General features: G+C 46.4%; 1 protein-coding gene across 10 annotated transcripts in view; it reads right to left on the bottom strand.

Moving 5' to 3' along the window:
• CABP1 (calcium binding protein 1) overlaps nt 1–27,787 on the bottom strand; it is a 73,080-nt gene that overhangs the window by 3,706 nt on the left and 41,587 nt on the right. For 3 of the 10 annotated variants that reach the window (XM_083717504.1, XM_083717503.1, XM_083717505.1), the window contains exons 2-6: nt 15,389–15,507; nt 9,182–9,358; nt 5,306–5,336; nt 1,974–2,117; nt 924–1,033 (exon numbers count right to left, since the gene is read on the bottom strand). In XM_083717504.1, coding sequence (XP_083573630.1) covers nt 924–1,033; nt 1,974–2,117; nt 5,306–5,336; nt 9,182–9,358; nt 15,389–15,433 — 507 coding nt within the window. In that variant the 5' untranslated portion in view covers nt 15,434–15,507. Of the gene's footprint in view, nt 1–923; nt 1,034–1,973; nt 2,118–5,305; nt 5,337–9,177; nt 9,359–14,183; nt 14,560–15,388; nt 15,508–27,787 lie in introns of those variants that run through there. The other 7 variants (XM_083717506.1, XM_083717508.1, XM_083717499.1 and 4 more) reach the window with 5 other exon arrangements.

The raw sequence follows: 27,787 nt of genomic DNA, 5'->3' as shown, positions 1-27,787 counted from the left end.
CTGCTTTATTAGTTGTTCCGAGATGCTTCCCCATTACAGTGGTACCTCGGGTTACAGACACTTCAGGTTACAGATGCTTCAGGTTACAGACTCCACTAACCCAGAAATAGTACCTCGGGTTAAGAACTTTGCTTGAGGATGAGAACAGAAATTGTGCAGCGGCAATGGGAGGCCCCATTAGCTAAAGTGGTGCTTCAGGTTAAGAACAGTTTCAGGTTAAGAACTGACCTCCAGAACAAATAAAGTTCCTAACCCGAGGTACCACTGTACTGCACTTTTGCCACCAGGGATGCACCCTTGCAGCATAGCACAACAAATGTGGGACAAATGCTCCCCCAAACATTTGTGGTAAGGAAAGTTACAGGCTTCCAGCAGGAAGTTATAGGACATGCACTGATTGAAAGCAAAGCTATATGTGCATCCTGAAAATTTTGCAAAAGGATTGAGAGTGGGATCACACATAACTGCCCTGATGTCACCAGGAACGCAAATCATGAATGCACACAAAAAAAGGAGTGTCTGGAGGGGTCCTTGGAGAAATCCATGGCTCTCCATGGCCACGAGCCATGATGACTACGTATGTTGGAGGCAGTGTGCTTCGGAATACCAGTGGCTGGGAATGACAAGAGTTCCTGCTGTGCTCGGGTCCTGCTTCTGGATTTCCAGTCAGGGCATCTAGTAGGCCACTGTGATAACAGAATGCTGGAATAGATGAGCTCCATTTGGCCTCATCCCACCTCAGGGATTTACCTTTATACCCTGCCTGTGAGCTTCCACAAGGCATCTGATTGGCTAGTGTGGGAAGCAGGATGCCTGATCCATTTGCAGGGTACAGAGATGGGTTGTGCATATAAGCTGTATACCACCTTGAACTGGTAGATAGTTTGCAACACACTGAAGGGGCTGCACAATCTGGCTCTCACCTCCCTGAAGGCATCGCGTAGCTCCTTGACCCCAATCATGTCTGCAGTCTCTGCCAGAAGCTTTGGTCCCATCAGCTCCACAAAGTCATCAAAATCTACGTGGCCGCCCTCTAGGAACACAGAGCGAGGAGGGAGTACAGTAAGATACTGACCACCATTTTAAAAAGAATACAGACAAATTGCAATGGGTTCAGAGGAAGGGCAATGAAGATGGTCAGCTGTATGGAAAACAAGTCCTGTCAGGGCAAGGAGAAAGAGCCAGTTATGTTCACCCTGGAGAGGACTCAGGGGGAACATGTTTTCAAATACTGCCAGCATCCACAGGAAGGGGTCCCATTCCTGACTGTGGAAAAAAGGGAATATTGCATCCACGGCTTGCACCTAACTGAGTCCTATTTAGAGTAGACCCATTGAAATGGATGGATGTGACTTACTTGGCTATGCTGTGCCTCCATGGCCAGAGACAGTAATGCTTCTGAATACCAGTTGCTACAAATCAAAGGAGGGGAGAATGCTCTTATGTTCAGGACCTGTTTGTGGGTTTGATGTTTTAAATCAGGCATCCTCAAACTCGGCCCTCCAGCTGTTTTGCGACTGTAACTCCCAACATCCCTAACTAACAGGACCAGTGGTCAGAGATGATGGGAACTGTAGTCCCAAAACAGCTGGAGGGTCGAGATTGGGGATGCCTGTTTTAAATTGTTAGAAGCTGCCAAGAGTGGCTGGTGCAACCTAGTCAGATGGGCAGCATATAAATAATAACTTGCTGTTGTTGTTACTAGCAGAACATAGTTTGATACAACCCCAGGTCAACTTTCTACTGATTTCTTTGGCACCCCTAGTTGGAATAATCCAGTCTGGAAGTTTGCCAGAGCATGGAGTACAGCGGCCAAGCATAAGCTTAGTCTAGAAGTGCCCTGGGGAGTTGTGCTTGTGCAGAAAGGCAGACCAAAGGGAGATGAGGAAGACATTGCCCAGAAGACTGGAAAAACCTAACCAGGAGTGAGAGTGGCACTGTGGAGGAAGGAGGGATGCCCCCTTGGCACTCACGGTTCATGTTGATCTGCTGGGAGAGCTCGATAAGTTCCATTTCCGTTGGCATGTAGCCCATGGTGCGCATGCAGTTGCCCAGGTCTCGGCAGTTGATGTAGCCATCCCTGTCCTTATCAAACTCCTTGAAGGCTTCTCTCAGTTCTGTTGAGGTGAATCCAATCAGAGAACGCGGCTGTCAGTGGCCTGGAATGAACCCACTTTGGAAAAGAAGGGCCACAGGTCATCTGTGGCAGAGCAGCTGCTTAGCATGCAGAGAGGCCCAGGTTCAGAGAGGCATCTCTAGTTACGGCTAGGAATTTCTCCTTGGTCTGAAACCCTGGAGTCAGTGTTGACAGTGTTCTCAATGTTTTCAATTAAGGGGTGATTTATATAGGATGCTACCTTATACGGAATCAGACCTTTGGTCCATCTAGTTCAGTACAGTGGTATCTCAGGTTACAAACGCTTCAGGTTACAAACTCCGCTAACCCAGAAGTAGTTGCTCTGGGTTGCGAACTTTGCCCCGGGATGAGAACGGAAATCGTGCGCGGGTGGTGCGCTGGCAGCAGGAGGCCCCATTAGTGAAAGCAAGCCTCAGGTTAAGAATGGACCTCTGGAACGAATTAAGTTCGTAACCCGAGGTACCGCTGTATCTCCCCCAGCCTGACCTGGAAGTGCCAGGGATTTAACCTGTGGCCTTCTGCATGCCAAGCAGATGCTGTACCATTGAACTATTTTCCTTACCGCTGGGGTTGACTGTGCCTCAAATTAATGACTAGGAGGGATATACCCTGTGGATTTTCTGCCACAGGCCCTGGTCCTCATCATGTTGTCTAGGTCCTCCTGCTATTGAGGCTAAGCTGTGTGAGGTGTCCACAAAATGGACCACGCCGTATGATCTGACCTGTTGCTGGCATGGAGACAGAAAGCAGTGTGTGAAAGGTCTGTGGCAACAGAGTATTTTAGCATTGCTTTCCCCAGCTGGGTGCCTTCCATGTGTTTTGTACTCCAGCTCTCAACAGCCCCAACCCAGTGCTACCATGCGTCTGATCCACATGGAAGGAGAGGGGAGGCCAGGAGTTCCAAGCAGACAGGAAGGTGAGGCACCAAGATCAGCACCTTGGAGAGGGACATAGAGGTGAGTTTCAGGAACATGGTCAGTAATCCTACAGCTGAGGCACAACACACAAGTTGCTTCAGCAGCGTCCTGGAGCAACTAGGAGATCTTTATAGCCTGTGCTAGGTGTTCATTGGCCATAAGCCTTACTCCCTGAATTCTGCATCTGACCAGTAAAGGGCTACTACTTTCTGCTTCTAGGTCCTGGGGTTTCAAGCTGTGGGATATCTTCTCAGGGCTCTCCTGATGCTAGAGGAGACTTTAGACCAGGCTTCCTCAAACTTGGCCCTCCAGATGTTTTGAGACTACAGTTCCCTGACCACTGGTCCTGCTAGCTAGGGATTATGGGAGTTGTAGGCCAAAAACATCTGGAGGGCCAAGTTTGAGGACCCCTGCTTTAGACCAATCCTTGGCCCCTCCTCTCTTCTTATGGTTCTTTGAACTGGAAATAAACTGGACAGTCCTTGAAGCAGAAAGAATGCCTTCAAATACCAAGGCTGCCCTTCTCATAGTACAGGAGTGGGGAACTTCAGGCCCAGAAGCTAAATATGGCCCTCTAAACCTTTCTATCCAGCTCCTGGGACTCTCTCCCTAAACCACACACCCTCACTAGCCACACCTCTCAATGTTTCCAGTTCACAGTCTCTGAGAGTGTTTTCACCTGGCTGGGATGCATTTCATGGCCTGCTGCCCCAGCTAAGGAAGGCACACATCTGACAGCTGTCTCTTTATTGACAAGTGAAGCACTTACAGCAGCTCCAGATATACACATGCACCTATATTTTTAGCCTGCGAAGCAGTTGCAGACATAGTGGGTCCACTCCCCTCCTTTGGCTTATATGCCCTCCTCTGATGGGTTGTGTGCCTGCAAACTGAGACTTCTCCTACATGGAAGTCGTTGCTGCTCTTCCCTCTTCAAACCTCTCTTGGTTCTAGGTGGGGAGTCGACCAGCTGTTCCCTTGTCTGAATAGTTTCCTCTTCCTCTACCACATCCTGCATGCCTTCCTCTGTCTCAGACTGCCCTGACTCTTCCTCCTGCCATAGGCCTGGCTCCTGCCTTGTGGGTGGCACCTGACCCCATTAATTGCTGGTCCCCTCTTCTGAGTTGCACTCCTAGCCCCTGGCCTTTGCCACATACTCTTCAGACCCCTGCCAGTCTCTGACAATGCGCCCTGGAACTCTTGCTAGTCTGGATGGAGGAGAGAGGTGTTTTGTTTGTTCCCCATAAGGAAATGTGAACTTTAGTCTGAAGAAGGTTCCCGACCTCTGGTGCAGTAGGATACATGGCTACCCTAGTTTAAATAAAAACATGCACCTTCAGATGGATAGTGAAGACAATGCAACTTCTTACACTTTCTCAATTTCAAGGAGGATAGGAGTATCAGTGGCTACTAGCCAGGATAGCTATGCTCTGCCTCCACAGTCAGAGGTAGTAATGATTCCAAATACAGTCGTACCTTGGAAGTTGAACGGAATCCGTTCCAGAAGTCCGTTCGACTTCCAAAACGTTCAGAAACCAAAGCACAGCTTCTGATTGGCTGCGGGAAGCTCCTGCAGCCAATCAGAAGCCAGGGAAACCCCGTCGGACATTTGGCTTCCCAAAGAACATTCGAAAACCGTAACACTCAGTTCTGGGTTTCAATTGTTTGGGAGCGAATTTGTTTGGGAGCCAAGGCGTTCGGGATCCAAGGTACAAGTGTTTCTAGGAATCACAGGAGAGGAGAGGGCTCTCGTGCTCAGGTCTTGCTTGCATGTTTCCCACAGGCATCTGGTTGGCCACTGTGAGAACAGGATGCCGGACTAGATGAGCCACTGACCTGATATAACAGGCTCTTCTTATGTTCTTAAATAATTTGTGAATTATCATTCAGGTCGGTACAAAACCAGGAAGTGAGGGTGGCTGGCATTTCATTGTTGGAAACCCCAGAAGGCCAGCAGTGCTGTTTCAGCAAAAGCACTGCAGGGGGTTGGACTAAATGATCCTTTGGATCCCCCTTCCAACTCTGAAGTTCTGTGATTCTGAAGGTGCATGTAGTCCAGCCTCTCACAGGGACTACTAGATGCCACTTGCAGCTGCCCTGCTCCCACTCTTATAGCTGGCATTCAGCTGGCCTGCTGCCTCTCATCTGGAGGTATCATATAGCCAGCATGCCTAGCTGTCACAGTCTTAATCCACTATGAATTTATCTACTCCATTTTTATAGGTATAAAGAAGACAATCAAGAACCTTACCATCTATTTCTTCTGGCCGTAGCTCTCTGTCCTGCAAGGGAACAACATCAGGGATTAAAGCCAGCTCCTTTAGACGAAAGCAGGGTTAAAGCAGGAGCCTCTGAGCATATGTAGAGGCCAATGTCATCCCATTGGTCCATCAAAGCCAGAGTATTGTCTCCTGCAGACTTCACCAACTTGGTGCCCTCCAGAGGCTTTGGACTCCTCTTGGCTACAGCCATATTTTCTCCTCCAGCACAGCCATGCTGGCAGGGGCTGATGGGAATTAGTCCAAAATATCTGGAAGGTATCAGGTTGGCCAAGTTGGTCTACTCTGACCAGCAGCAAATCTTCAAGGTCCCAGGCAGGGGCATAGGGTTCTTTTCTGGTCCTGGTTCCAGAGAGAGCATGTTGAGTGGAGATGTTGCCAGGAATTGACCCTGGGACCTTCTGCATGCAAAGCAGGTGCTCTGCCATTGGCCTACTGTCTCTCTTCCAAGGCAAAAAGGCACATGGAAGAATTAAAAACCCCATGACATTATCCTTCCCAGCAAATGAACCTGAGAAAGAGCTGCCTTTTTGAAGCCTATCCCACTAGCCATGTCCTTCCACATCTCAGGTTTACACCAGCTCATTAGAGATTTCTCATGCCAGAGAGCCAAGATTGCCTTCTTTCCAGGAACAGAAAGTGGAAAGCAGAGTTAGGCTGGTGGCCATGATGAGCTCTGCCTGAAAGAGCTGGGAGCTGCTGGTACCTCCCTCCCTGCAGCCGGCTAAACTGGTGGAAACATCTCATGCCAGTTGAGCCCCTCCCATGTTGCCCTGAGATCTCAAAAAAAAAAAAAAAAAAAACCAACCCTGGCTAGTAGGAAAAAATTGGGGCTCTGGAAGCTGTAGGCACCATTTCAGGAAACCTAGGCAGCTGCCTTCTACTGAGTCAGACCATTGGGTCCATCTAGTTCACTGTTATCTACCCTGAGTGGCAGTAATGGCTCTCCAGGGTTTCAGACTCAGAGGTCTCCCCCAGGCCTACCTGGAGATGCTGCTGGGGATTGGACCTGGGACCATCTGCATGCAAAACAGATGCTCTACCACTAAGCTATGGCCCCATCCATTCCTCAGATGCCTAGGGCAGAAAGGCAGCTCCTGAGAGAGACTGAAGCATCTGCAGACAAAGGTAACATGAGACAATGATTCAGCCCAGGCAGGAAGTACTTGCAAACACCCAGCATTTTGTTTTCAAGGGTGGATGGGATGGGTAGAGAAAGCTGCAGCAAGAGAAAGGAAAGCTCAGGCTGGAAATGCACTGCTGGCTGCCCAGGAAGAAGGGGCAACATCTCCAGATCCCCAGGTAATTGAGGGCAGAGGAAGGTGGGCAGACCACTCCCAGTTCTCAGCCTCTACCTCCTTGCCCCCAACAAGCTGCTCTAGGCCCACAGCAGGTTCCCACAAAAGGGTGTCCTCCATTTCCTGGGTCTCAAGCCCACAAAGCCACTTCCGAGCCTGCCCCAGGAGGTGGGGTTGCGGGCATCACGCCCTCCCCACGTGAGCGGGGGCTGCTTTCAGCTGGCTGGGGGGGCGTGGCTTGCCCTATTTAGGGCCGGAGCGGAGGGGGCTCGCCCTCTCTTCTCCGGCAGCCCCCACGTTTTCCCACCCTCCCTCCCTTTAGTTGGGCTTTAGGTAGGTCTGACTTTGCTATGGACTTCGGTCTGTCGCCGCAAGGGGCATGGTAGGAATTTTTCCCAATTGGCAATTTGCAGCCTTGGTTTTTCGCCTACCTCGTAGCAACTCGTCACAACTCTTCAGCATTGGTGGTAGGCATTGGTAAGAAGGGGTTAAGAGGATGTGGGGGGGGGGAGGAACGCCATCACCTCCCCCCAGTAAACGAAGGGTGGTCCGTTAAAGGACTCAAGCCTATGGAGGTGTGGGCCAAAGGCACGCCCCAGAGCGGTGACCTGGGGGAGCTCCTAGTCTACGTGCCTCGGCGGGAGACTCCCCCGATTAGTGTTAACCCTTCCCCGCGTCTCCAGCAAATGGGCTGGAGCCGGATAGTTGATAGGACCAATGCCTAAGCCAATGCCTCTCATTCCTGAATTCAATAAAGTTGTGGCCTAATTCGCCCAATTAGCCTTAATTATGGTGTCTCGTGTGTTTATTTATCTTGGTGGGGGGCGGGAACTCGCCACGCAAAGCTAGTTCCCCACCGACTCCTGTGCTTGTGAAAGAACAGTAGGTGCTCAGAGTCTCCTTCCAGTGGGGCAAACCCACTGGGTTGCAGAGGGGTGGGCCAGAAATAGGGCTGGGGAAATCCTTCCATTTCGGTTTCTCTCGGTTGCTCATCTGTGCATTCTGAAGTTCAGTTCCCTGCATTTCCACATCAGTTTGTGATTGTTATTTAAGAAAACAAAAGCCCTAATGAAAATTCATCAGCAATTTAATGTAAATTTCTCCTAATCAACTCATTATTGTATGCAGTTTTGCCTAACGTAGCACATTTTTGCAATTCAGTATTCCCCTTACATAATGCATTTTTTAATGTTACAATATGTGCATTTTTCTGGACTCGCATAAGCATTTTTCACATGTTGCTTAGCTGGAGAACTGCATTGCAAAATTAAGAGAGATGTGGATTTTTCAAAGGACAGCCATGTTTTTGTTTGTATGTTGTTTGGGAATGTGCAAATTAGGTAGGATTCACTCTTCAAGGAGAAATTAATCACATTCCTGCCCGCTCCCTAGCCACAGCAAAGATTCCTCTCTCCTTGTTGGAGGAGGATCTCTTGAGCTGAAAATCTCCCTCACCAAGCCAGCAATTTCAAAGTGTGCCATTATCCAATTTCTCCTGCTGCTTTTATTTAGACTGATCGGAAGGGGTGGCGGCAGTAAACCTTAGTGGCAGTTTGCCTGGTTCTCTCTCTCTAAGGATTCCCCTCCCCATGACATAGGAAGGGCCAAAGTAAGGGTTATTCTCATTGACAAACCTGGAGTAACAGATGTCCAACTTTACCCCATAAAACAGGGTTGGGGACCCTTTTTCAGCCTGAGGGCCAGATTCCCTACTAGGAAAGATTCAGAGGACCACATACCAGTGGTGGGCAGGGCCAGAGACAACAGTGGGTGGAGCAACACTTGTAAATGTTACCTTTGTACAGTCAGCCACTCACAGCCCTCCTATGTACCCTCCTTCCAAGGAAGCAAGAGCCATGAGCAGAGATCAATGACACATTCCAGCCAGCCAAAACCACATTGGAGACGGACAATGAGGAGTGTTGCCTGGGGAGAGTCTTGAGAGACAGCTAGAGATGCTGGGGGGGGGGGGCACATTTGACCCTTGGGCCTGAGGTTCCTCTGCTGTAAGGTGTCTCAGGAATCGTAGATCTGTAGAGTTGGAAGGGACCCCCAGGGTCATCTAGTCCAACCCCCTGCATCGCAGGTATCTCAGCTAAAGCACCCATGACAGATTGACCGATGTAATGATTCAAAGTTGGCCCTGCTGATGTGGCAAAGTGAAGTGACAGGTTTTGGATGCTACTTAGCCGGCCCTACCATTAGGACTGGCCCTACCACGAGCCAGAATGAGGCAATTACCTCGAGCAGCTGATTTGGGGTGTCATGAAAGGGCTGCACATTTGCTTTATTAGCATTGTGTTTTATTGAACCACGGGTACGAGAGGAGAAGCGATTGTTGGCCGCAGTGCTGACCATTTCTCCCCCCATTCCCCACACCCCAACCATTCTGGGCTGGGAAGGAGGTGATGGGGATCTCTTGAGACCCAGGTGGTGCTTTTTTTTTTTTTTTTTTTGCTTTCAATCCACAGGAGGGCGAGGGCACATGATTCCACACACCCTCTGGGCTCTGCAGTATTTGCCTTGCCCGTCCGGGTGCAACTTACGTACTGGCTGCCTGTTCTCTGCGAATCCCTTCCTGAGGAAGATACACGCCGGCCCCAGGATGTTGTGCATCACAGCGCAGTTCTGGGCCAGCACCATGAGCGGGCCTTGGTACTCCCCGGCTGTTGACCCCTCCTCGCTCGTCTGGACAGCTGTATAGCATGTCTTGTCCTCATGGTGGATCTTCTCCGCCAAACCAGCAGCAAGCAAATGATACAATAGAGGAAGTTACCTCCCGGTTCCTCCCAGGTCTGCTCCAATGCTTTCAGTGAGCAGAGAGGCCAGCCTAGCCCTTGGCTAACCTTTGGCCCATCAAGGTGTTTTGGATCACAACTCCCATCAGCCCCAGCCAGCATGGCCAGGCCGGGGATGATAGGAGTTATGATCCAAAATACCTTGGAGGGCACATGGTTGGCAAAGGCTAGTCCAGACTTAAGGGGAAGACAGACGTAACCATCTGAACAGAGGCTCTTTTCCTGCCACAGGAACCTAGCGTCACCATTTGCAGTGCAAGCAGAAACTGTGGACTGACTCTTTGAGCTTCCCTTGTGCTTTTAAGGAATATCGAAATGTTTTAAGTGTCACATTCGCGCCCCCCCCCTTTACCACACCACCTCCACCCACCCCTAAATAACACTCTAAAACTATTGAAAACTGTAAAGCTGTTGAAAATGTACCACAGGGATTTGTGCAAGGGGAAATACGCTGGCGATATTCGGATACTAGCCAGTAGGTGCTCAGCACCTACCCCTGTCTCCTCCCCTGCAAGGACTTGCTAAGAAGTTGCAGAACCTTTCTCCCCTCCCCGGAGAGGTATATGTGTGTACAGGACAGCAAAGATGTGTATAAACCATTTCCACCTTGCTTAGTAAGTTACGTCTGTCTCCCCCACCCCCTACCCCTCATCTTTCAATACATACCACTTCACACATACACACCCCTTCTGTTTGTTACAGCTCTGAGCAGCCAGGGACTAGAATTCACTTCCAGGTGCCAACAAAGGTCCCGTCCCCTGTCCCCCACTTTGGAAATGACATCAAAAGCCCTCTGTGCACTGCGGACGTCCTTCCAGCAACAGACTAGAAAGAGGGCAGAGAAGAAGAAAGGGTTTCTCTGATCTCGTCTGCTGCCTGGACCAAAACAATTGGAGGTGAAATCATGCCTAGCCTGCAAGGCACAGGTGTAGCTCTTTGTGAGTTCAAGAGGAGGCTGATGACAGAAGTGTCTCTTGGGGCTCCTGCTGAACATGAATTGGGCGGCCCGTACACCCTGGCAAGACACTTGGAGCAGCTGCATATTAGTAATCACAGCGCTTCCCATGTGTACCAATATAAGTTTGTTTACAATACACAGGACAGCCTGGTATTCCCAAGGTGACACCGCTGGAATGTCGGAACTGCATAGAGAACTGAGTTCCCTGAGAACGTCGGTGGGCATTTTTTAAAAAGGGAAAGATTTCCAAAGTTGCTAGTCTCTATGAAGCCTGAGAAAGAGCAGGATGCTGGAGAGGCCTCAGGCCCAAATTTGGCATTGCAGGGGCAGGTGCCACCCACCTGCGTCTCTCCAATCTGTGTCTACCCTCAGTGACACCTAGGAAAAGATATTGTGTGGAACACCAGCATCGCAGCTGGATTTCCCTACTCCATTTCAACAGCTGTCTGTATGCAGGAGACATAAGGACAGACTTAAGTGGTCTGTTCAGAAGAGCCAATGAATGAATTGGTGTTCTAGTGGGGCCACAATCCCACCTCTATCTCCATGCATTCAATATACACTATTTGGTCATTTGATCAGGAGTTAGGTCTGGTCATATGGAAACAGGCACAAAATGGGCAATGGCCACAGAAGTAAGTGTCCTGCGACTCAGGTTTTTTAAAAAGTAAGTTTCTAGTCCTTAAAGTTACTTACATGTTGTTTGTGCATTTCAGGTTGTTCTATCCTTGTTTTTAATGTTCATTTTAAAAAAAATGCTTTGTGTTTCATTTTTGAAAATAGTGAAATAAATAAGTTAATAATAATAATAATAATAATGTAAAGGAAGATAGCAGAAGGGCAGTGCCTGTTGAAATTCCAGAAGTGACTGTCTGTGCATTTATGTGATCAGGATTTCAAAGAGCAGGGCTTCAATGCCGAGCATATTTCTTTTTAGCAAAATATCAAGTATTACTGAATCAGTAGCAAAGGGCACAGTGGGCCTTTGGTCATTCACTCCAACCTAATGCAGGCCTGTTCGGCTCCCTCACCATCAGAAATCCCACTCAGCCTCCGCCACCCTCCTCTGTTCCACATTACGTGGGGTGCTGTCTTGTTTTGCTTTCACAAGAGGCACCTCCCAGCAGCATTCTGGGGGCCCGGAGTGGAATCTGGTCTTGAGAGTTCCTGGCCCCACTGGAGAAGCAACGGCTGCCTTATATAGCAATGCATTGGCCTGGGCTCTGGCAGAAACGTTTCATCCTGACATTCTCATGCAGCTATAAAAAGCTAGCCGTCTTCCCTTCACAGGGACCTTTGGATCGTACACAGTAAACATTAACAACCCCATCGTTGTTTTCATGGGAGACAGAGAAAGGGAGCTTGTTTCTTCATGGTGCTGCTGGCAGCTTTGGGCAATCTCCTTCCAAAAATTAAAAAAGGCAGTGCTGCAAAGCATTGCACCCTCCTTTTGGCAGGGCTGAGAACACGGACACAGATGCTCACAGATTTGCATGCACGGCTGTGTTTAGAGGCCACGTGTGTTTGTTGCACGACACACATATCCAGTTTGATGGGAGCTGGCATTTTTTCTTTTTTTAAACAAAAACACACAGCCCTGAGTCAATCTGCCAAGGTATGATGCTATTGGCATCACAGCGCAAGAATAGCATCAAGGCCAGAATCCACATCAACAACACATATGTGACAGAAAGCAAAGTACACGGCTCGGTACAGAAGTGTCCTCATGAAGACCACACAGCAGAAGGGATGTCCCTCTGTTTGCTACATGGGACAGAGAACAAAGTTTTCCAGAGAGGGAAGCATGGATGGCATTGTGCTCCATGCCAAACAGACAGGTGTGTGTGTGTTTATATGTTGAAACCCAAAACAGGCTCTCGAAACAATGCAAAAGTTATTTCATCATAGGCATTGGTGGGATAACTTGAGTGTCAGTTGACCCTACCATTAGGCAGAGGGCTGGCCCTACCATTAAGAGAGCACTTCCTCCTTTCATTGGCTTGAAACTTCTGGAAAGAGAATTTCATCAGCCCTGACCTTCGAATCTTATGTCAGAGGTTCGGAAAACTATTAGTAAGATATATCTGGCCAGTAGGATGTCAGCAGTTTACATCTGACCTGCCCCACAAATAATTAATGGGTTAAATACATTTGGATAGTACCAGGGGTGCCTTTTGGAGATACTAAAGGAAGCACAAGACAGCACACGGCATGTCAAAACAAAGGCTCTGTTCATTGGAACATGGGGTAGTTTGCTTCTTCTTTTTTTTGTTAACTAGGAAGACATGCCTGCCCTGAACAAAAACATTTCAACCATTAGTAAAAATTGGCTCCATCAACCAGTCAGTCAACTAAAACTTTACTTTGATTAATTTATCAATTAAGCCTTGTGAGTCTGTTCAATATCCATTTGCTAGGACTCTCAGTAAGCAAATTTAGGAAGCATTTTGCTCAGAAGTTTATTTTGAAGTTTGCAATGGTGGAGAATTAGCTCCATTGCCAGCTCAACAGCCACGCATGTTACCGCTACACTGCTACTGCTGCTGCTACTGCTGTGTCCACAAACTATTCTGAGCACTTCAACATAAAGCAGTCCACTGGCTGAATGCCAACACTCACACAAACCACCTGGGAGAGGGAGGGATCTGAAACACAGACATTTACATACCAGGAGCACATATGTGGGGGAAACTTAAACACATGCCAGGACAGACATGTGTTCATAGGGGAGAAGGCCATCCCACATAGATAGGTGTGGGGCATAGATGTGAGCATCTGTCCATATGTGTGGCTATGTCACTGTGCATAACTGGATCAATGTGCGCACAGATACATGCAGAGGAGCACAGACGTTCATCCCAAGCACCATCTGCACAATCCCACAAACTCACACCCTTTTGAACCTGCGCAAATATCTGCATCTGCTTACAGGGTGGGCTCACTTCACTTATTCCTTCTGTTTCAATAATCCCTTGCTCCACTTGTCATTAAGAACACAGGAAGCTGCTTTATACAGAGATCAGTATTGTCCTCACTGGGTGGCAGCAATGGCTCTCTAGGGTTTTTAGGCAGGGAACCTTTCCTGGCCCTACCTAGAGATGCTGCCAGGGATTGAACCTGGGACTTTTTGCATGCAAAGTGGGTGCTCTGCCATAGAGCTACGGCCCTTCCCTGTATCACCAGCAACATCCAATTACTAACAGATGGCTACTGTTCCTGCACTGCCACTGATGCCACAACAAGTTGGAAGTGCCTGGTTGTGTTATTGGGCAAATGTGTGCCCACCTTCCAGGTTGAACTCCATTCACAGTTCAGTCGTGGGGTGTGTGTGTTAATTATTTCCACGAATATACCTTTTTGACAGAGCATAGAAATGGAAGGGGAAGCAGGGAATCAGTAAATGCTATGTGGGTGCTCTGCTGTATTGCTAGTTTTATTTATAAAGCCTATCTGTTGCACTCTCTGCCAAAAGTTACTTGAAGTGATTACAGCAGAAAATCACAGGAAGATTCAATAAGAATGTATGGGGGGGGGGGGAGAGAGAAGAACCTTGAGCACAACTGATCACGCAGCTAAAATCCAAACACTTTGCTATAGACGAAAACACCCACTGAAACCCTCAGCCGAGTTATAAACACAGAACTTAACAGCAGCATCAACAGCCAGTTAAGATTAACTACCCAAAAATGTGTTTTTAAAAAAGCATCGACAGTGTGCTGAAATTAATGTTATGGCTTTTCCCCAACAAATAATTCCAAAGGGTACAAGCTATCCCAGAAAAGGCCCAGCAACTTACCCTCATGGATGGAGGAGACAGGACAAGGCCTCAGAGAAAAGGGGATGTGAAGCAGCACAAAGAAAAATGTGCACCCTAAACGATGCAAAATCCAGTCCATTTCATGCTTTAAAGGTCATTGTTGTTTACCATGGAAGTGATTCTTCCAGGGTAAATGAGGACCGGCACATAACTGCTGGAAGGGCTGACCTACATTAATGCAGAAGGTGGGGCTGAAGAAACAGTGGCTGGACCCACCTCCCAACAGAAAACTGGGGAAGGGCAGAGGGGGATTTGGGAAGGAAGTCACATCTTCCCCTGTCCCAGAGTGCAGTAGCTGCTAGCAATACCCTAAAATCTTTGTTTCAACAGGGATGACAGATCACTGACCCTCATGGAAGCGCGGGGGACAACCTAGCCAGGATATGCGCTTGTGGCTCAAACAGCCTGATTCTGATAACACAAAATGCACCGCAAACTAGACACCATTTAGTTGTGTCCCTAATATGCGGTAATGGATTTGTGTTCTGCACATCTATGCACAAAGCCACAAGTGCACCTACACCCATAGAAAGATGCTTCAGTTGTTAGCTTTGTACAAAACATGTGTGCTAGTATGTTTAGGTACAGAAACGTGAACACACTTGTAATCAACCAACAAGGGGCACAACCAGTGCTTTTTTCTAAAAAAAATGTTTAGGGATACTCTCATTTTCCTACTAATATTGAAATACTGTTCCTCAAAGAGGCCAAACTTAGATTCACAAAACGTTTAGGGGTATGCGTCCCCCCAGAAAAAAGGCATTGGGCACAACAATCCCGAGAGGATCTCCTGCACAATTCTCAAGGCAATTAATGGCACCTATACCAAGAGGAGCATCTCCTGATCATTTATATGCAGCTTGTGCTGGAGTGCTTCCTAGTGCCTCATGCCCCATGTTTTGCAAACATGTGCCCACAACTGCACATACCTCTGTGTCGACACATAACTGCACATGGACGGGATCATGCTTTCATGCACACAAACACCCACAAGTGACTGTTCTCAGCCTCTGCGCTGCCCGACCGATGACCAAGATTAGGCGGGGAGTTTGGGAGACACATCTCCACCTGCTTCCCACCAACCCTCCCTACCTGTTTAAGCGACACCAAGTGGTCAACCTGTCCCAAAGATGCTGGGATGGCGACCCAAGCAGCGCACATCTAAGCAGTGGGGGGAAACGTACCTTTTTTGAGAGGTTTCTCAGTGGAGACTTCACACAGTTGCCCATAATATGCTGAAGCTGCCTTTCCGGGAGACAGGCTTAGAAAGGGAAGCGGGCAATTGGTTCCATGAAAGGCAGTCCTTAGGAGCAAAGGGAGAGAGGCGGCAGCAGTCAAATCTAGAGCTCCACTAGGCACAAGTGGCAGGGCGCCTCTCTTCTGAGAGCTCTCTTCTTCTTCCCTTCCTTCACTCATTCATCTCCTTCCTTCCCTCCCTCCATCTCTCTCTTTCTTTCTGCTTGTTAACTTTCTGCTCACTTCTTTGAAGAGATGAAGCAGGAAGGGAACGGAAAGGAAAGGAGGGGAGCAGCAGCAGAGAGGGAAGGAGGGAGGAACGGAAAGAAAGAGGAAGAGAAAGAGAAGGAGGGAGTGGGTGGATGGATATAATCTACATCAGATTAAAGTTCTGATCCCTCCCACCACTCAGCATAGGAGGAGGAGGAGGAATCTGGTTTGACTCATTGGAGGGAGGATGAAGAACAAAGAAGCCCCCACAAGAAGTCAGTTTCTACCTTTGCCCTCAGTGCTCAGAGACTGCCACAGTGTTCCGTTCTATCCCCTCAAACACTGAGCATTTCGATGCCCAGAGAAGACAGCTGGGAGGAGCGCAATCCACTTAGAGGCGCTAAGAAGGGCCTGAGCAAATTGAGTGCAAGACAACAGATGAACAGAACACATCCACCACCAGTGCAGGGCTTCTTGAGAGGTTTGGCAAAACTCTCTCCTTGAGCAGGGCCTGCACCACACCGATACAGACAGGTGTGGAATGACCCTAGCCCTCCAACATTTGGGGGATTCATTCCCCCCCTCTCTCTCACACACACACTGTAAGGGGGACGGACAAAACCAATATTTTACACTAGGCTTTGAACAGTTTCACCAGCAGGTTAATCAACTTAATTTTTTTGTTGATTAATTGGTCGTGGCTGAGGGTGATTTAAGCTAAGGGTTTGCATTTGGGGGCTCTTTGGGTTTTGGTGAAAGGGAATAGAATATGCCAGTATGAAGGATGCCCTTCCCCTCCAGTAATACACGGCAGCTTTTTGCTTATACAACATCATCATTTATCTCACAAATCCTCTAGTAGTTGAAAACAGAGCCTATATGGGTGTTTAAATGTGCAAATTGATGTGAATTTAATCAGTTCATGAATCTGCTGAAAAGCTGAGGATTACTCAACAAAATTAGACTTTCTATCTTTGGGGATTCTTTCTGTATCACAGAAACCTACAAAGCTGCCTTATACCAAGTAAGAACACTGGGGTCCGTTTTCTCTACACTGACTGGCAGCAGCTATCCAGGGTTTCAGACAGGTGTCTTTCCCAGTCCTATCTGGAGACACCAGGGACTGAACCAGGGACCTTCTGCACGCAGAACAGATGCTCTACCACTGAGCTATGGCTCTTCCCCTTGCTTTCTCCCAGCTCTATACTTGAAATTGAGAGCCATCTGTAATTGACCCTGGAACCCAAAGCCATGCATACACCATGAAGCCAGAACTAAGTGGCTGAATATTTATATATGGGGCTGCCAAAAAAGTTTGAGTCCAAGTTCCACAGCCTGAGAACCTTGTATAAGAACACGAGAAGAGCCTGCCAGATCAAGCTAGTGGCCCATCTAATCCAGCATTGTTTTCTCACAGTGGCAAACTAGACATCTCAATGGGAAGCCTATAAGCAGGACCTGAGCTCCCCAGCAGTCTCCCCTCCTGTGGCTTCCAGCAACTAGCATTCGGAGACATTTAGTGGCTTTCACAGTAGAGGTAGAACAATAGCCCCCATGGCTAGTAGCCATCAAGATGAATTTGTCTAACCCTCTTTTAAAGCCATCCAAGTTTGTGGCCATCACTGCCTCCTCTTTAAGCAAATTCCACAACTGAACTATGCACTGTGTCAAGAAGTCATTCCTCTTGCCTCTCCTACATCTCCCAACATTTGTAACTGGAGCTGCAGGCCACATGCTCTACGACGTAGCCACATCCACCCACAACATTTGCCGGCCTGAGATGGCGTTTCCTTTTCTACTTCACATAAGTGGTTTCCTATCTTATCACAGCACCGACGAGAAAATGGGCCTGGGAGAAGAGAGAAGGGCAAAAGAGAAAGAGGGAGAGATAGCAGACCCTCAGACCTCTGGGGCACATGAGTCCCTGAAGGCAGATCTGGAATGGTTGGTGCCACCATGGCATTGCTGGTGCGAGTGCTTCCTCTGAACTGGTGCCCATAAGGGTGAGAGAAATGGATGGTGGCTGACGGAAGCAAATGCTCAGATCCTGACTTGTAGAAATGTGTGCACAGAACATGAGGAGGAGCAGCAGCAAGGCCTCTAGCCGTATGAGTCATTTTAAGCAGTAGCTGAGAATCTGAACTAATTACAAAGGGGTTTGCTCCGGGTCTCAGTTTGGCTACCTTCTCAGGTCTGGAGATCATGTAGCAGAAGAAACCTCTGTGTGTATCTTGTAACAGGCTTGCAGAAGCCAAATTCAGCTGCTGCCACCGCCGCCACCACACACTCTCTACCGTAACAGTGTGCCTTTGGTTATTTTATGTCAGTTTTTCTACCCTATTTTCCCAAAGAGACTCATGGCAGCTAAGAGACACTCATAATAATAAACCAAGCAAAACAAACATAACCCCTTAAAAATATTTTTAAGCTCCACCTAGGCTTTAATTTTATTTTTCACTCATCATATTATACATAATAAAAACATAGATGTTTTAAAACAAAATCAGAAGCTTTACAGAAGATAGCAATTGCTCCCTTTTAATTTATTTACAGAAATCAGAAGCTTTACAGAAGAAAGCAATTGCTTCCTTTTCATTTCTTTGCCAAAAAAGAGAGAGAGAAAATATGAGAACAAGATATGCACTGAGATGTCAACACATTGCAGCTCCAAGGCTCCTATTTAAGTTAACATTATCCAACCTGTTTAACAAATTGCAGCAGCACGAAAATAACACTGAACTGAACCAGAAAAAAATGACATAATTAACTGAAAGTTTCTCAATGGCAATGGGACCTGACAGACCTCACCTGGGAAAGCATCCCATAGGGTAGGAGCTGCAGCAGAAAAAGCTCTGCCCATAGTTGACACCACCCTTGCCTGCTGAGGGATTTGAAGCCGGGCCTCAGATGTCAATCAGAGGGTGCAAGGAAAAGGCAGCTCCCAAAGTACCCAGATCTCTAGCCTTCTGCAAATTATGTAGAACTGGAGTGATAAAATCAAATTTCCAAGCCATGAGGTCAGTTGCACCTGTAGTGGCCGGCAGACACTCACTGAGACACTCAGGCTTCCTGAGTCACCCATAAACATAGGAAACTGCCTTCCACCAAATCATTGGTCAGTCTACCTCAGAACTGTCTGATCTGACTGGCTTCCCGGAGTTCATGCAGGCAGGTATTTCCCAGCCCTGCTAACTGGAGTAACTGGGAATAAAACCTGGACCCTTCTGCACGCATAACATGTGCTCTGCCAATGAGCCACACAGCCACCAGTGATTTCTGGTAGATTCAGTGCATCTTGGTAAGGTTGTGAATAAGCAATCAGAGAGGGAGGCAGTGCAGTCCAGGAGGACAAGAAGGCTTGGGAGATCTATTAAGGACCAGTGCCTCTGAGGATGCCAAAAGGGGCAATTGATGACTCTCTGCTAGTTTTTATTCTGGGACTTCAGTGCGTCAGCCTGTAGTGGCCAGTGCCCTGGTAGAGCAGAAGGCATGGAATCCAACAGTAGATGGAGCCAAAGCCAATGGCAGACAGAGGCAGAGTCAATGATTGGTGGAACCAGCTAAAGCCACATACACACCATATACTTAAAGCACTATGATACCACTTTAGATATGCATGGCTTCCCCCAAATAATTATGGGAGCTGTAATTCAGGGTGATGAGGGTTCTATGGAGACAATGACAATAAAGATTATTGTATTGTATTGTATTGTATCGTATCAGCACATTTGCTACTATGGAATCCATACTTCATGGCTCACTAGAGGAAACTGCTGTCCTACTTCGGGTTTTAATGCTCCCGTTGTTTTGTGTTTCCTCGCTCTGCTGATTTATTGCGACCCAGCCGCTGCTACTTGGGCTGGGTCACTCCGTTCTTTCCAATCTTGTCTGAGCTCTGCTTGGAGAATGTGACTCATTGGCCACCATTCCTTGCCTTCCGAGGCTGTCTGATCGGCCCACCCCCCTTATCAAAGAATCTGAACATCTGCACTCCCTACGTCATGCCTCTGACAAAGTGGGCTCTGGTCCACAAAAAGCTGATGCCGTAATAAACTTGCTAGTCTTTAAAACAAGCCTTTTGGGGAAGGGTCCCAGCTCAGTAGAAGAACATCTTGTTTGCATGCAAAAGGTCTCAGGCTCCATCCCTCTGTCCTCTGCATCTCCAACTAGGGTTGTGAAAGGGTGTTTGCTTGAAACCCTGGAGAGCTGATGCCAGTCAGTGTAGAACAGGGCTGAAGAACCTTTTTCAGCCCAAGGGCCACATTCACTCCTAGGCAACCTCCCAGGGGGCCACATGCCGGGGGGGGGGGTCAGAGGCAAAAGTGGGTGGAGTAACTGATGCAAATTTTACCTTTGTACAGTAAGCTAGTTCTCTCTCTCTCTCTCTCTCTCTCTCTCTCTCACACACACACACACACACACAGAGCACCTCCCTTTCCTCCATCCAGGCAGACAAAAAAAACCCATTTACATGTTTTTACACATGTTCTAGTGGTTTTATACTGTATTTTTATTCTATGTTTATACTTTTTGTGTTGTGCTTTTTAAATATTAAGTGGTTTGTAAATGTTTCTAAATAAATAAATAAATAGAATTCAAGGAAACTTTCCATCAGATGACTTAGTAGGCTAGAAAGCCCTGTGCCGCATCTGACCTCAAGAAGAAGGCTCATTGATCAGTGGTATGTCGTCTGCTTTGGATGCAGAAGGTCCCAGGTTCAATCCCCAGGTAGGGCTGGGAATGCCCCCTACCAATTACTGTAGGCAATCCTGAGCTAGATGGACTAAAGGTCTGACTCAGTTTAAGGCAGATTCCTATAGCACAGCACCTGTTTTACATGAAGGCCTCAGGTTCGGTGCCCATCGGCTCTAGGTCGGGCTAGGAGACACCCAGCCTGAAATCCTTGATCGCTGCTGCTAATCGTTGTAGGCAATTTGAACTGGATGGAGTAAGCCTTTGACATTGTGTTAGGTTTACCTTCCTATGACCCACTTCCTTGGGGAGCTGTTTGTGCCATGTGTAGGAGACCTTATCTGTTTCTGCAGACATAAGAAGAGCCTTCTAGATCCAGCCGATGATCCATCTAGTTCAGGTATCCTGTTCTCTCACTGGCCAAGCAGATAAGCTAAAGGGAACTCTGCAAGCAGGACCTGGACACAAGAGTCCCCTCCTCTCCTGGGGTTTCCAGCGACTGATATTCAGAAACATTACTGCCTCCAACTGTGGAGGCAGAGCATAGCCATTGTGGCTAGTAGCCACTGATAGCCTTGTCCACCATGAATTTGTCTAATCCTCTTTTAAGGCTACCTAAGTTGGTGGCCATCATTACCTCCTGTGTGAGCGAGTTCCATAGTTCAACTGTGGGCTGACCTCTGCACCATAGCGGGTGTGGAAATATCTCCAAGTCTGAGAAAGGCAGAATAGCTCCCTCCTCAGGTTAGGGGAACCAAGGGAGAAGCACTGAGGATCATCCTCTGAGTACAGCAGCCTTGTTTCATTGCCGCCTGAATCTTCCGCAAAGGGGCCAAATCTGAGAGTCATGACAGAGTTTTTCTTCTTCTCAATGTTACGGCAATGGCATAGCAAAGATCCCCCACACTGCTGCTGCTGGGAAGTGCAATCTGACCCCAAAGGCAGATTGAAGCACATTTGATTCTTTGCAGAACACTGGAGCACTTTCTGCAAGGGTCTGGCGTCAGCAGCCAATAGCACTTCCAGTCCATCTGGAGCAGCTGTTGATGTTATGACCAACAGGCTGGCTTCACATCACACTGTGCATTGTGTGGGTGTGTTTTTTAAAAGGTCCCTGGCTTCAAAGAGATTTTGGGGAGACATAAAGCAGTCTGCTCAAACCACACTGGAATTCCTCATTTGCAAAGGAATTAATTATTTACACACACACATCCCCTTTTCCCAGAGACGTCAAGCGCTCTCTGCATCTGGCATTTTTATGAAGTTCTGTGATCCTGATGAGGGATGTCAGAAATGTAGTGAGCAAAGTCATCTTCATAGGCATGGCTTTTACCATTTAACCATCTTTGCCAATTATTGAAGCCACATCCTTGTTTAGATAGCAATTAAAACTTTTCTATTCTGCCAGGCCTGGGCAGGCAATTATGAATACTAAGTTCAGTTCATAAGTTTAATGTTCTAGAGACAAAGGCCATGACAAACTCGTATTAAGCAATAATTAATAAAATAATAAATAAATAATATTTATAAATAATAATAAAATAATAAATAACAAATAATTCAGAACATACAGGCAAAATATAAAAAAATACTTTGCTAAGATTCTGAGCATTAAAACACAGTTTCCCTTGTGCATCTCTGACAGCTCCAATTCTAATACAGTGGTACCTCTGGTTAAGTACTTAATTCGTTCCGGAGGTCCATTCTTAACCTGAAACTGTACTTAACCTGAAGCACCACTTTAGCTAATGGGGCCTCCTGCTGCTGCCGCACCACTGGAGCACGATTTCTGTTCTCATCCTGAAGCAAAGTTCTTAACCTGAAGCACTATTTCTGGGATAGCGGCGTATGTAACCTGAAGCGTATGTAACCCGAGGTACCACCGTACTATGTTGCCTTTTTAAAATGCAATTTGCCAACATCCATGGTGTAAGAGAGAGAAGTTACCAGAGACACGAACAAACTCAAATCCAGCTTGATGTCAAATTAAATCTCTGAATCACCACATCAACGTATTTTTTTTTAATCTAACTCCTTTTGCCATGGTAGTTTTGTTTTGCCTGCATTTTTGTTTTGTTTTTTTGCAGCCAATGCATAGAGGGCCACTCTTGTGTGTTACAAAGCTATTGTTGCCACTCAAAAGAAATTGAACCATTTCTTCCGGGCTGTGCCTGCTTGCTTGTGTGCGCAAAGGTTTCAGAAAGCAATCTCTGGGGTCTCTATTTAAGGCTAACAGATAATGAGTGAAGTCTTCCACCTGCGGTTGACCACAAATACAAAGGCTGCCTCTTTATGGGACCTTGCTGTAGCAGCCTTCCAAGAATGCAGGGGTCATCACTTGGAAACGCTGCGCAATAAATGCAGTTCTTAAGGAAACTGGTCAGAGTTTGGTCATATAACAAGCTCTAAAATGCTCTCTTCTCAAAAGTGGGTACCAAGGGGGAAATCTGGTGTTTCCAGTTTAGTTGTAGGTCTCTCCAGGATTCTGTCCAGAAAAGCCAATTCCTTAATTGACACTTATTCAGTGTCAAAGCAGAGCTCATTTCTAAAACACCTTGACAAGCTGCTTTCCAGAGCTGGTTATCACCCAAGTCCATACAGCACAGGAAAACTCTCAATAGGCATAGTAGCATTTTTTAAAATATACTTTAAAGGAGCACTGTCTGCTCTTGCATTAATTGTTGGATTATTGGATTATGTATGAATAAAGCTTCTGATATTCCTGATGGTAGAGTATAGTTAGTTAGTTAGATATAATATACAGTGGTACCTCGGGTTACATACGCTTCAGGTTACACACTCCGCTAACCCAGAAATAGTGCTTCAGCTTAAGAACTTTGCTTCAGGATAAGAACAGAAATCGGGCTCTGGCGGTGTGTACAGTTTCCGAAACTTTACTGGAGTTCAAATCAGAGCCCCAGACTGCAAAACCTTAGAGCATTTGAACAAGCTCTTTCCTATCAAATATCTTTAGGGGAGGTTCAATCAGCTGCCCTCCTTTATTGTAAAAGAATTTCATCAATGCCCCATGGTTTTCTGTGCTTTAACTTTCACTGTTTCCATATGACACTTCCAAGAAAGGCTTTCACTAAAGTGTACACCCAGGTATCTAAATGAGTAAGTTTGTTCAATAGCTCGCTGATCTAAAACATCATTTATACCTAGGACTGTCTTTGCCAAAAATCATAATCTTGGTCTTAAGAGTAATTTATAGATAGGCTTTCCTGTTTACAGAATGTGCTAAACACCCCTCAAGAGATTTTTGAGGTCCAATCAAGAAAGAGAGAGGAGCACTAATTCATCTGCAAACATCAATAAGGAGACCTTTCTGTTCCTAATTACTGGAGAGGTGGAGCTTGCATTGGCTAAATATTACACCAAATCGTTGCTATAAAAGTTAAAAAGAGTGGGAGCCAGAATGCAACCTTGCTTCACTCCTTATGACATTTTAAAAGCATCAGTCATACTATCATTTAAACCTCTTTTTTGTATTGCTGTATACAAAATGAATAGCAGAGTTCTGCAGTCAATGTTAGCAATTCGAAATTTCTCCCTGTTTCAATTAGTAGTTGAATGCTGCAGAAAACTCAATAAAGGCTACATAAGGATAATTCTTAATGTTCTTAGTATATTTACTTATGGTTAAGAGTAAAACATCGATCATTGATGCTGTGCCCTCCTCTGAATCCCACTTGTTCTTCATGAACAATGTTGTTATTTTGCAACTAGTCTGATAATTTTGAAGGAGATACCATGCCTATAGCTTTGAGGAGGTGTCTAACCAGCTAGTTGGCTGATAGTTTTCTGGATTCTTCCTATCTCCTTTCTTATAAATCAGAAAAATGATACTCAATTTCCTCCCAGAGGGCATTTGGCCTGTGTTGTTTATGGTGGTAAAGAAACAAGCCAGGATAGACTTTCATGATTCCATGTATTCTTTATAGAGCTCAGGTGGAAGAATATCTTCTCCAGGAGCATTATTTGAAAATGGCCTTTATCTAATTACAGGAGACTGGTTGCCAATCAGGTAGCTCTGAGAAATCCTTAAACACTGCTGGTACATATGTTTGCCTAGATTTTGTTGTTGTTGCTTAGTTGAGTCCAACTCTTCGTGACTCCATGGACCAGAGCACACCAGGTACTCCTGTCTTCCAGCTTGGTCAAACTCATGTTTGTAGCTTCCAGAATACTGTCCAACCATCTCGTTCTCTGTCGTCTCCTTCTCCTTATGCCCTCAATCTTTCCCAACATCAGGGTCTTTTCCAGGGAGTCTTCTCTTCTTATGAGGTGGTCAAATATTGGCCACCAAATATGTTGGAGAAACATTTAACACAATCAAAGGCAGGAATTGATGCTTCTTGTGATGATCTCAATTCATTTAAACTCTGGGCCACCAGTTCCCAGAATTTGTCTTCCTTATTTTCCATTACTGCTAGTCCCAGTTCCTGCCACTGGGTTTTCGTATATTCAGCTTCCTTTCTTTTGATCTACGTTTGATCACATTTTCTGTGGAAGCCTCTGATGAATTCTTATGCAAATCCCTAATTGCTTTAGCCAGAACTTTCTTAGCCGTTTTGCATTGACCATCAAACCAGTCAAGGAGTGTTGTCTCTGTGTTGTTATTAATTGTATAAGCTATGAAATAGGGCCTGGGTTCTGTGACAATTTGCTGGAAGACATCAACAAGATTTGGAGATTTGCTCACAAAAAGTTGGCTCAAGTTTGTCATGTCCTGTATTTCTCAACACCCTCTTGAGGATTTGGTAGTTAGTATGTTTTCTGTTAAAGGACATAGGATCACTGATATTGGAAAGTAGTTGCTTTCTGTTTGTTCTAGCACTTCAAAAGTATTCACAAAAGTGAATGTAAAGGTAAAGGTAAAGGACCCCTGGAGGGTTAAGTCCAGTCAAAGGCAACTATGGGGTTGCGGTGCTCATCTCGCTTTCAGGCCGAGGGAGCCGGCGTTTGTCCACAGACAGATTTCCGGGTCATGTGGCCAGCAGGACTACACTGCTTCTGGTGCACGGAGGACCGTGACAAGTGCCAAAGTGCACGGAAACGCCATTTACCTTCCCCCTGCAGTGGTACCTATTTATCTACTTGCATTGGCATGCTTTTGAACTGCTAAGATGACAGGAGCTGGGACAGAGCAATGGGAGCTCACTCCATCACGGGGATTCGAACCATCAACCTTCCAATTGGCAAGCCCAAGAGGCTCAGTGGTTTAGACCACAGCGCCACCCCCATCCCCTACAAAAGTGAATAATGATGGAGAGACTATAATGTGACTGAAAGCACTTCCAGCATGCTTGTTCAAATAAGTATATTGACCCTTAGATATGTCTAGAGGACTCCCGTGAAGAACATATAAATTATGTTGGAATACAAATTGCAACAGTTTCAGGCTCTGTGCGTGCATCATCTTGTCCAAAGAACAATGTGAGGTTGGGAAAATATCTTCTAAGCGGAAAAGTACCAAGAGACTCTCTGCAGTTGCTCCAACTGAGGCATTAAAATCTCCACAAAAAAGTACAAATGCTGTGAGGAATTTATGGTTGATCTGCTCTAGTAGGGATATTCAACCTGACTAAACATTGGTGGTCAGTGACATACTATTAGTAGGAGGGAGGTAGATATTTATTTATACAGAAAAGAAATACTCCTAATTCAATTTTGATTTCTACTGACAAAAGATAGTTATTTTGAATTCCAAAATCTGCTATCAAAACTTCCCCTCCTAAATCAAGTGATAAAAAGTAGTCAGGCCCCCACCTCCTTGGCCCTTTTTAAATTAAAATTAAGAATATAGCCTTCCATAATAATTAATTGATGTATGTTTTTAACTCTATGGTTTTATGTTTTTAGTGCTGTAAACAGATTTCATATACTATCTTATCATATATTTTATCATATATTTTATCATATCATATATTTTATAAACAAACAAACAAATTTCTATAAAACAAAATCACCACAATAGCTGGCAATTCAGCTGTCCACAGGAAGTGCCCCCTTTGGACCTTGGTGCTGGGAATCAACAAATTTGTCAATTTTGGTGTCTCCAACGTGCTTATTTTTAAATCTTAGATTCAGTTCTCCACATATCCACATCAGCTTGAGATTTATTTATTTTTTAAGTTGCTCATGAAAATTCACCAGCATTTTAGTTTCAATTTCTCCTAATATACACATTTTCAAAGTAGCTTCCCGGGATATAATGCATTTTTTAACATAATTTACCCTAATATATGCAATTATATGCATACTTTATGCCAGTATATGCATTTTTGTGCACATCACTTGGCTGGAGAACTGCACTGTGAAATGTGGAAAAGTGAAGGTTTTAAAGGGTGGCTATGTTTCGATTTGTGTATTATGGTATTTCAGAAAGTACAAATTAGGATCAAGCAAATGGCTCATCTAGTCCAGAATCTTGTTCTTATGGTGGCCAACCATATGCCCCTATTCAAAAGCCCCCTAGCAGGACTCATGGACAAGAGCATTCTCCCCTTCTGCAGATTCCAGCAAACTGGTATTCAGAACATTGCTGCCTAGGCCTCCAAAGCGGAGCCTGTGACAGACATTTCCCAGCGGATTGCACTCACCCCATCAGTCAGATTGGCCCATCTCCTGATACACCCCAAACCTGGGAACCAGCAGCTTCACTTTAGCTCCTGTGAGGGCCACTTCAGATTGCTGTGCACGTCTCACATATCATAATGCCAGCATCTGGGTCCACCTCCACCAAGGCCCTTTGCTAATATTAAGCAATTATGCTCCGCCACACCCACACCCTAACCTGTCATTAGCCTAATGCGACACTGCGGCTGGTGCTCAGGCACAATGACAGAGCATCTGTTTCCCCCCCACACCTCCCCCCTGGTATTGCTCCGCTGCAAAGAGAGAGAGAGAGAGCTGTGCCAGGACTGTCAGCTTGGCCAAGCGTCTCAGAAAGCCCATTATTGAGACAACCACTGCAGCACTGATGAGATGCCTCGCTCTGTCTCCTGTTGCCTGCACTGTGAGCCTCTTCTTTTCTCCTCGGGACGCCCTCTTCTCCAGCTCAGGGACACGTCCTCCTGCTCCAATAGCACACTGTGTGAAGTCACCCCTCCAGCTTGGGGTGTTCTGCTTGATGTCTGTACATACTGTTGCAGAACTAACAGGACGAGCTGGGCTCCCTCCTCTCCTCAGATGGAGAGAGGTACACTATCGGGCTGTGATGTATTTTGATGCTAAGAGTAGCAGGACTTATGTGTGCTTCAAGGAGTTCTTTTCTGCAGAGCTTTTATAGAAAGGAAGAAACTGCCCATTTTGCTCACTAAGAGTCATCTGCATGATCAGGGGCACAGCATCTGCTCTGCATACAGAAGACCCCCCCCCCCAGGTTCAATCCTCATGTAGGGCTAGGAGAGACGCCCTATCTGAAGGGCTGCTGGTCACTA

The sequence above is a fragment of the Podarcis gaigeae genome, assembly GCF_964106915.1.
Source record: "Podarcis gaigeae genome assembly, chromosome: 16".
NCBI classification, from domain to species: Eukaryota; Metazoa; Chordata; class Lepidosauria; order Squamata; family Lacertidae; genus Podarcis; species Podarcis gaigeae.
The sequence above is the reverse complement of the archived record's forward strand: the minus strand, read 5'-3'. Positions and strand labels throughout refer to the sequence as shown.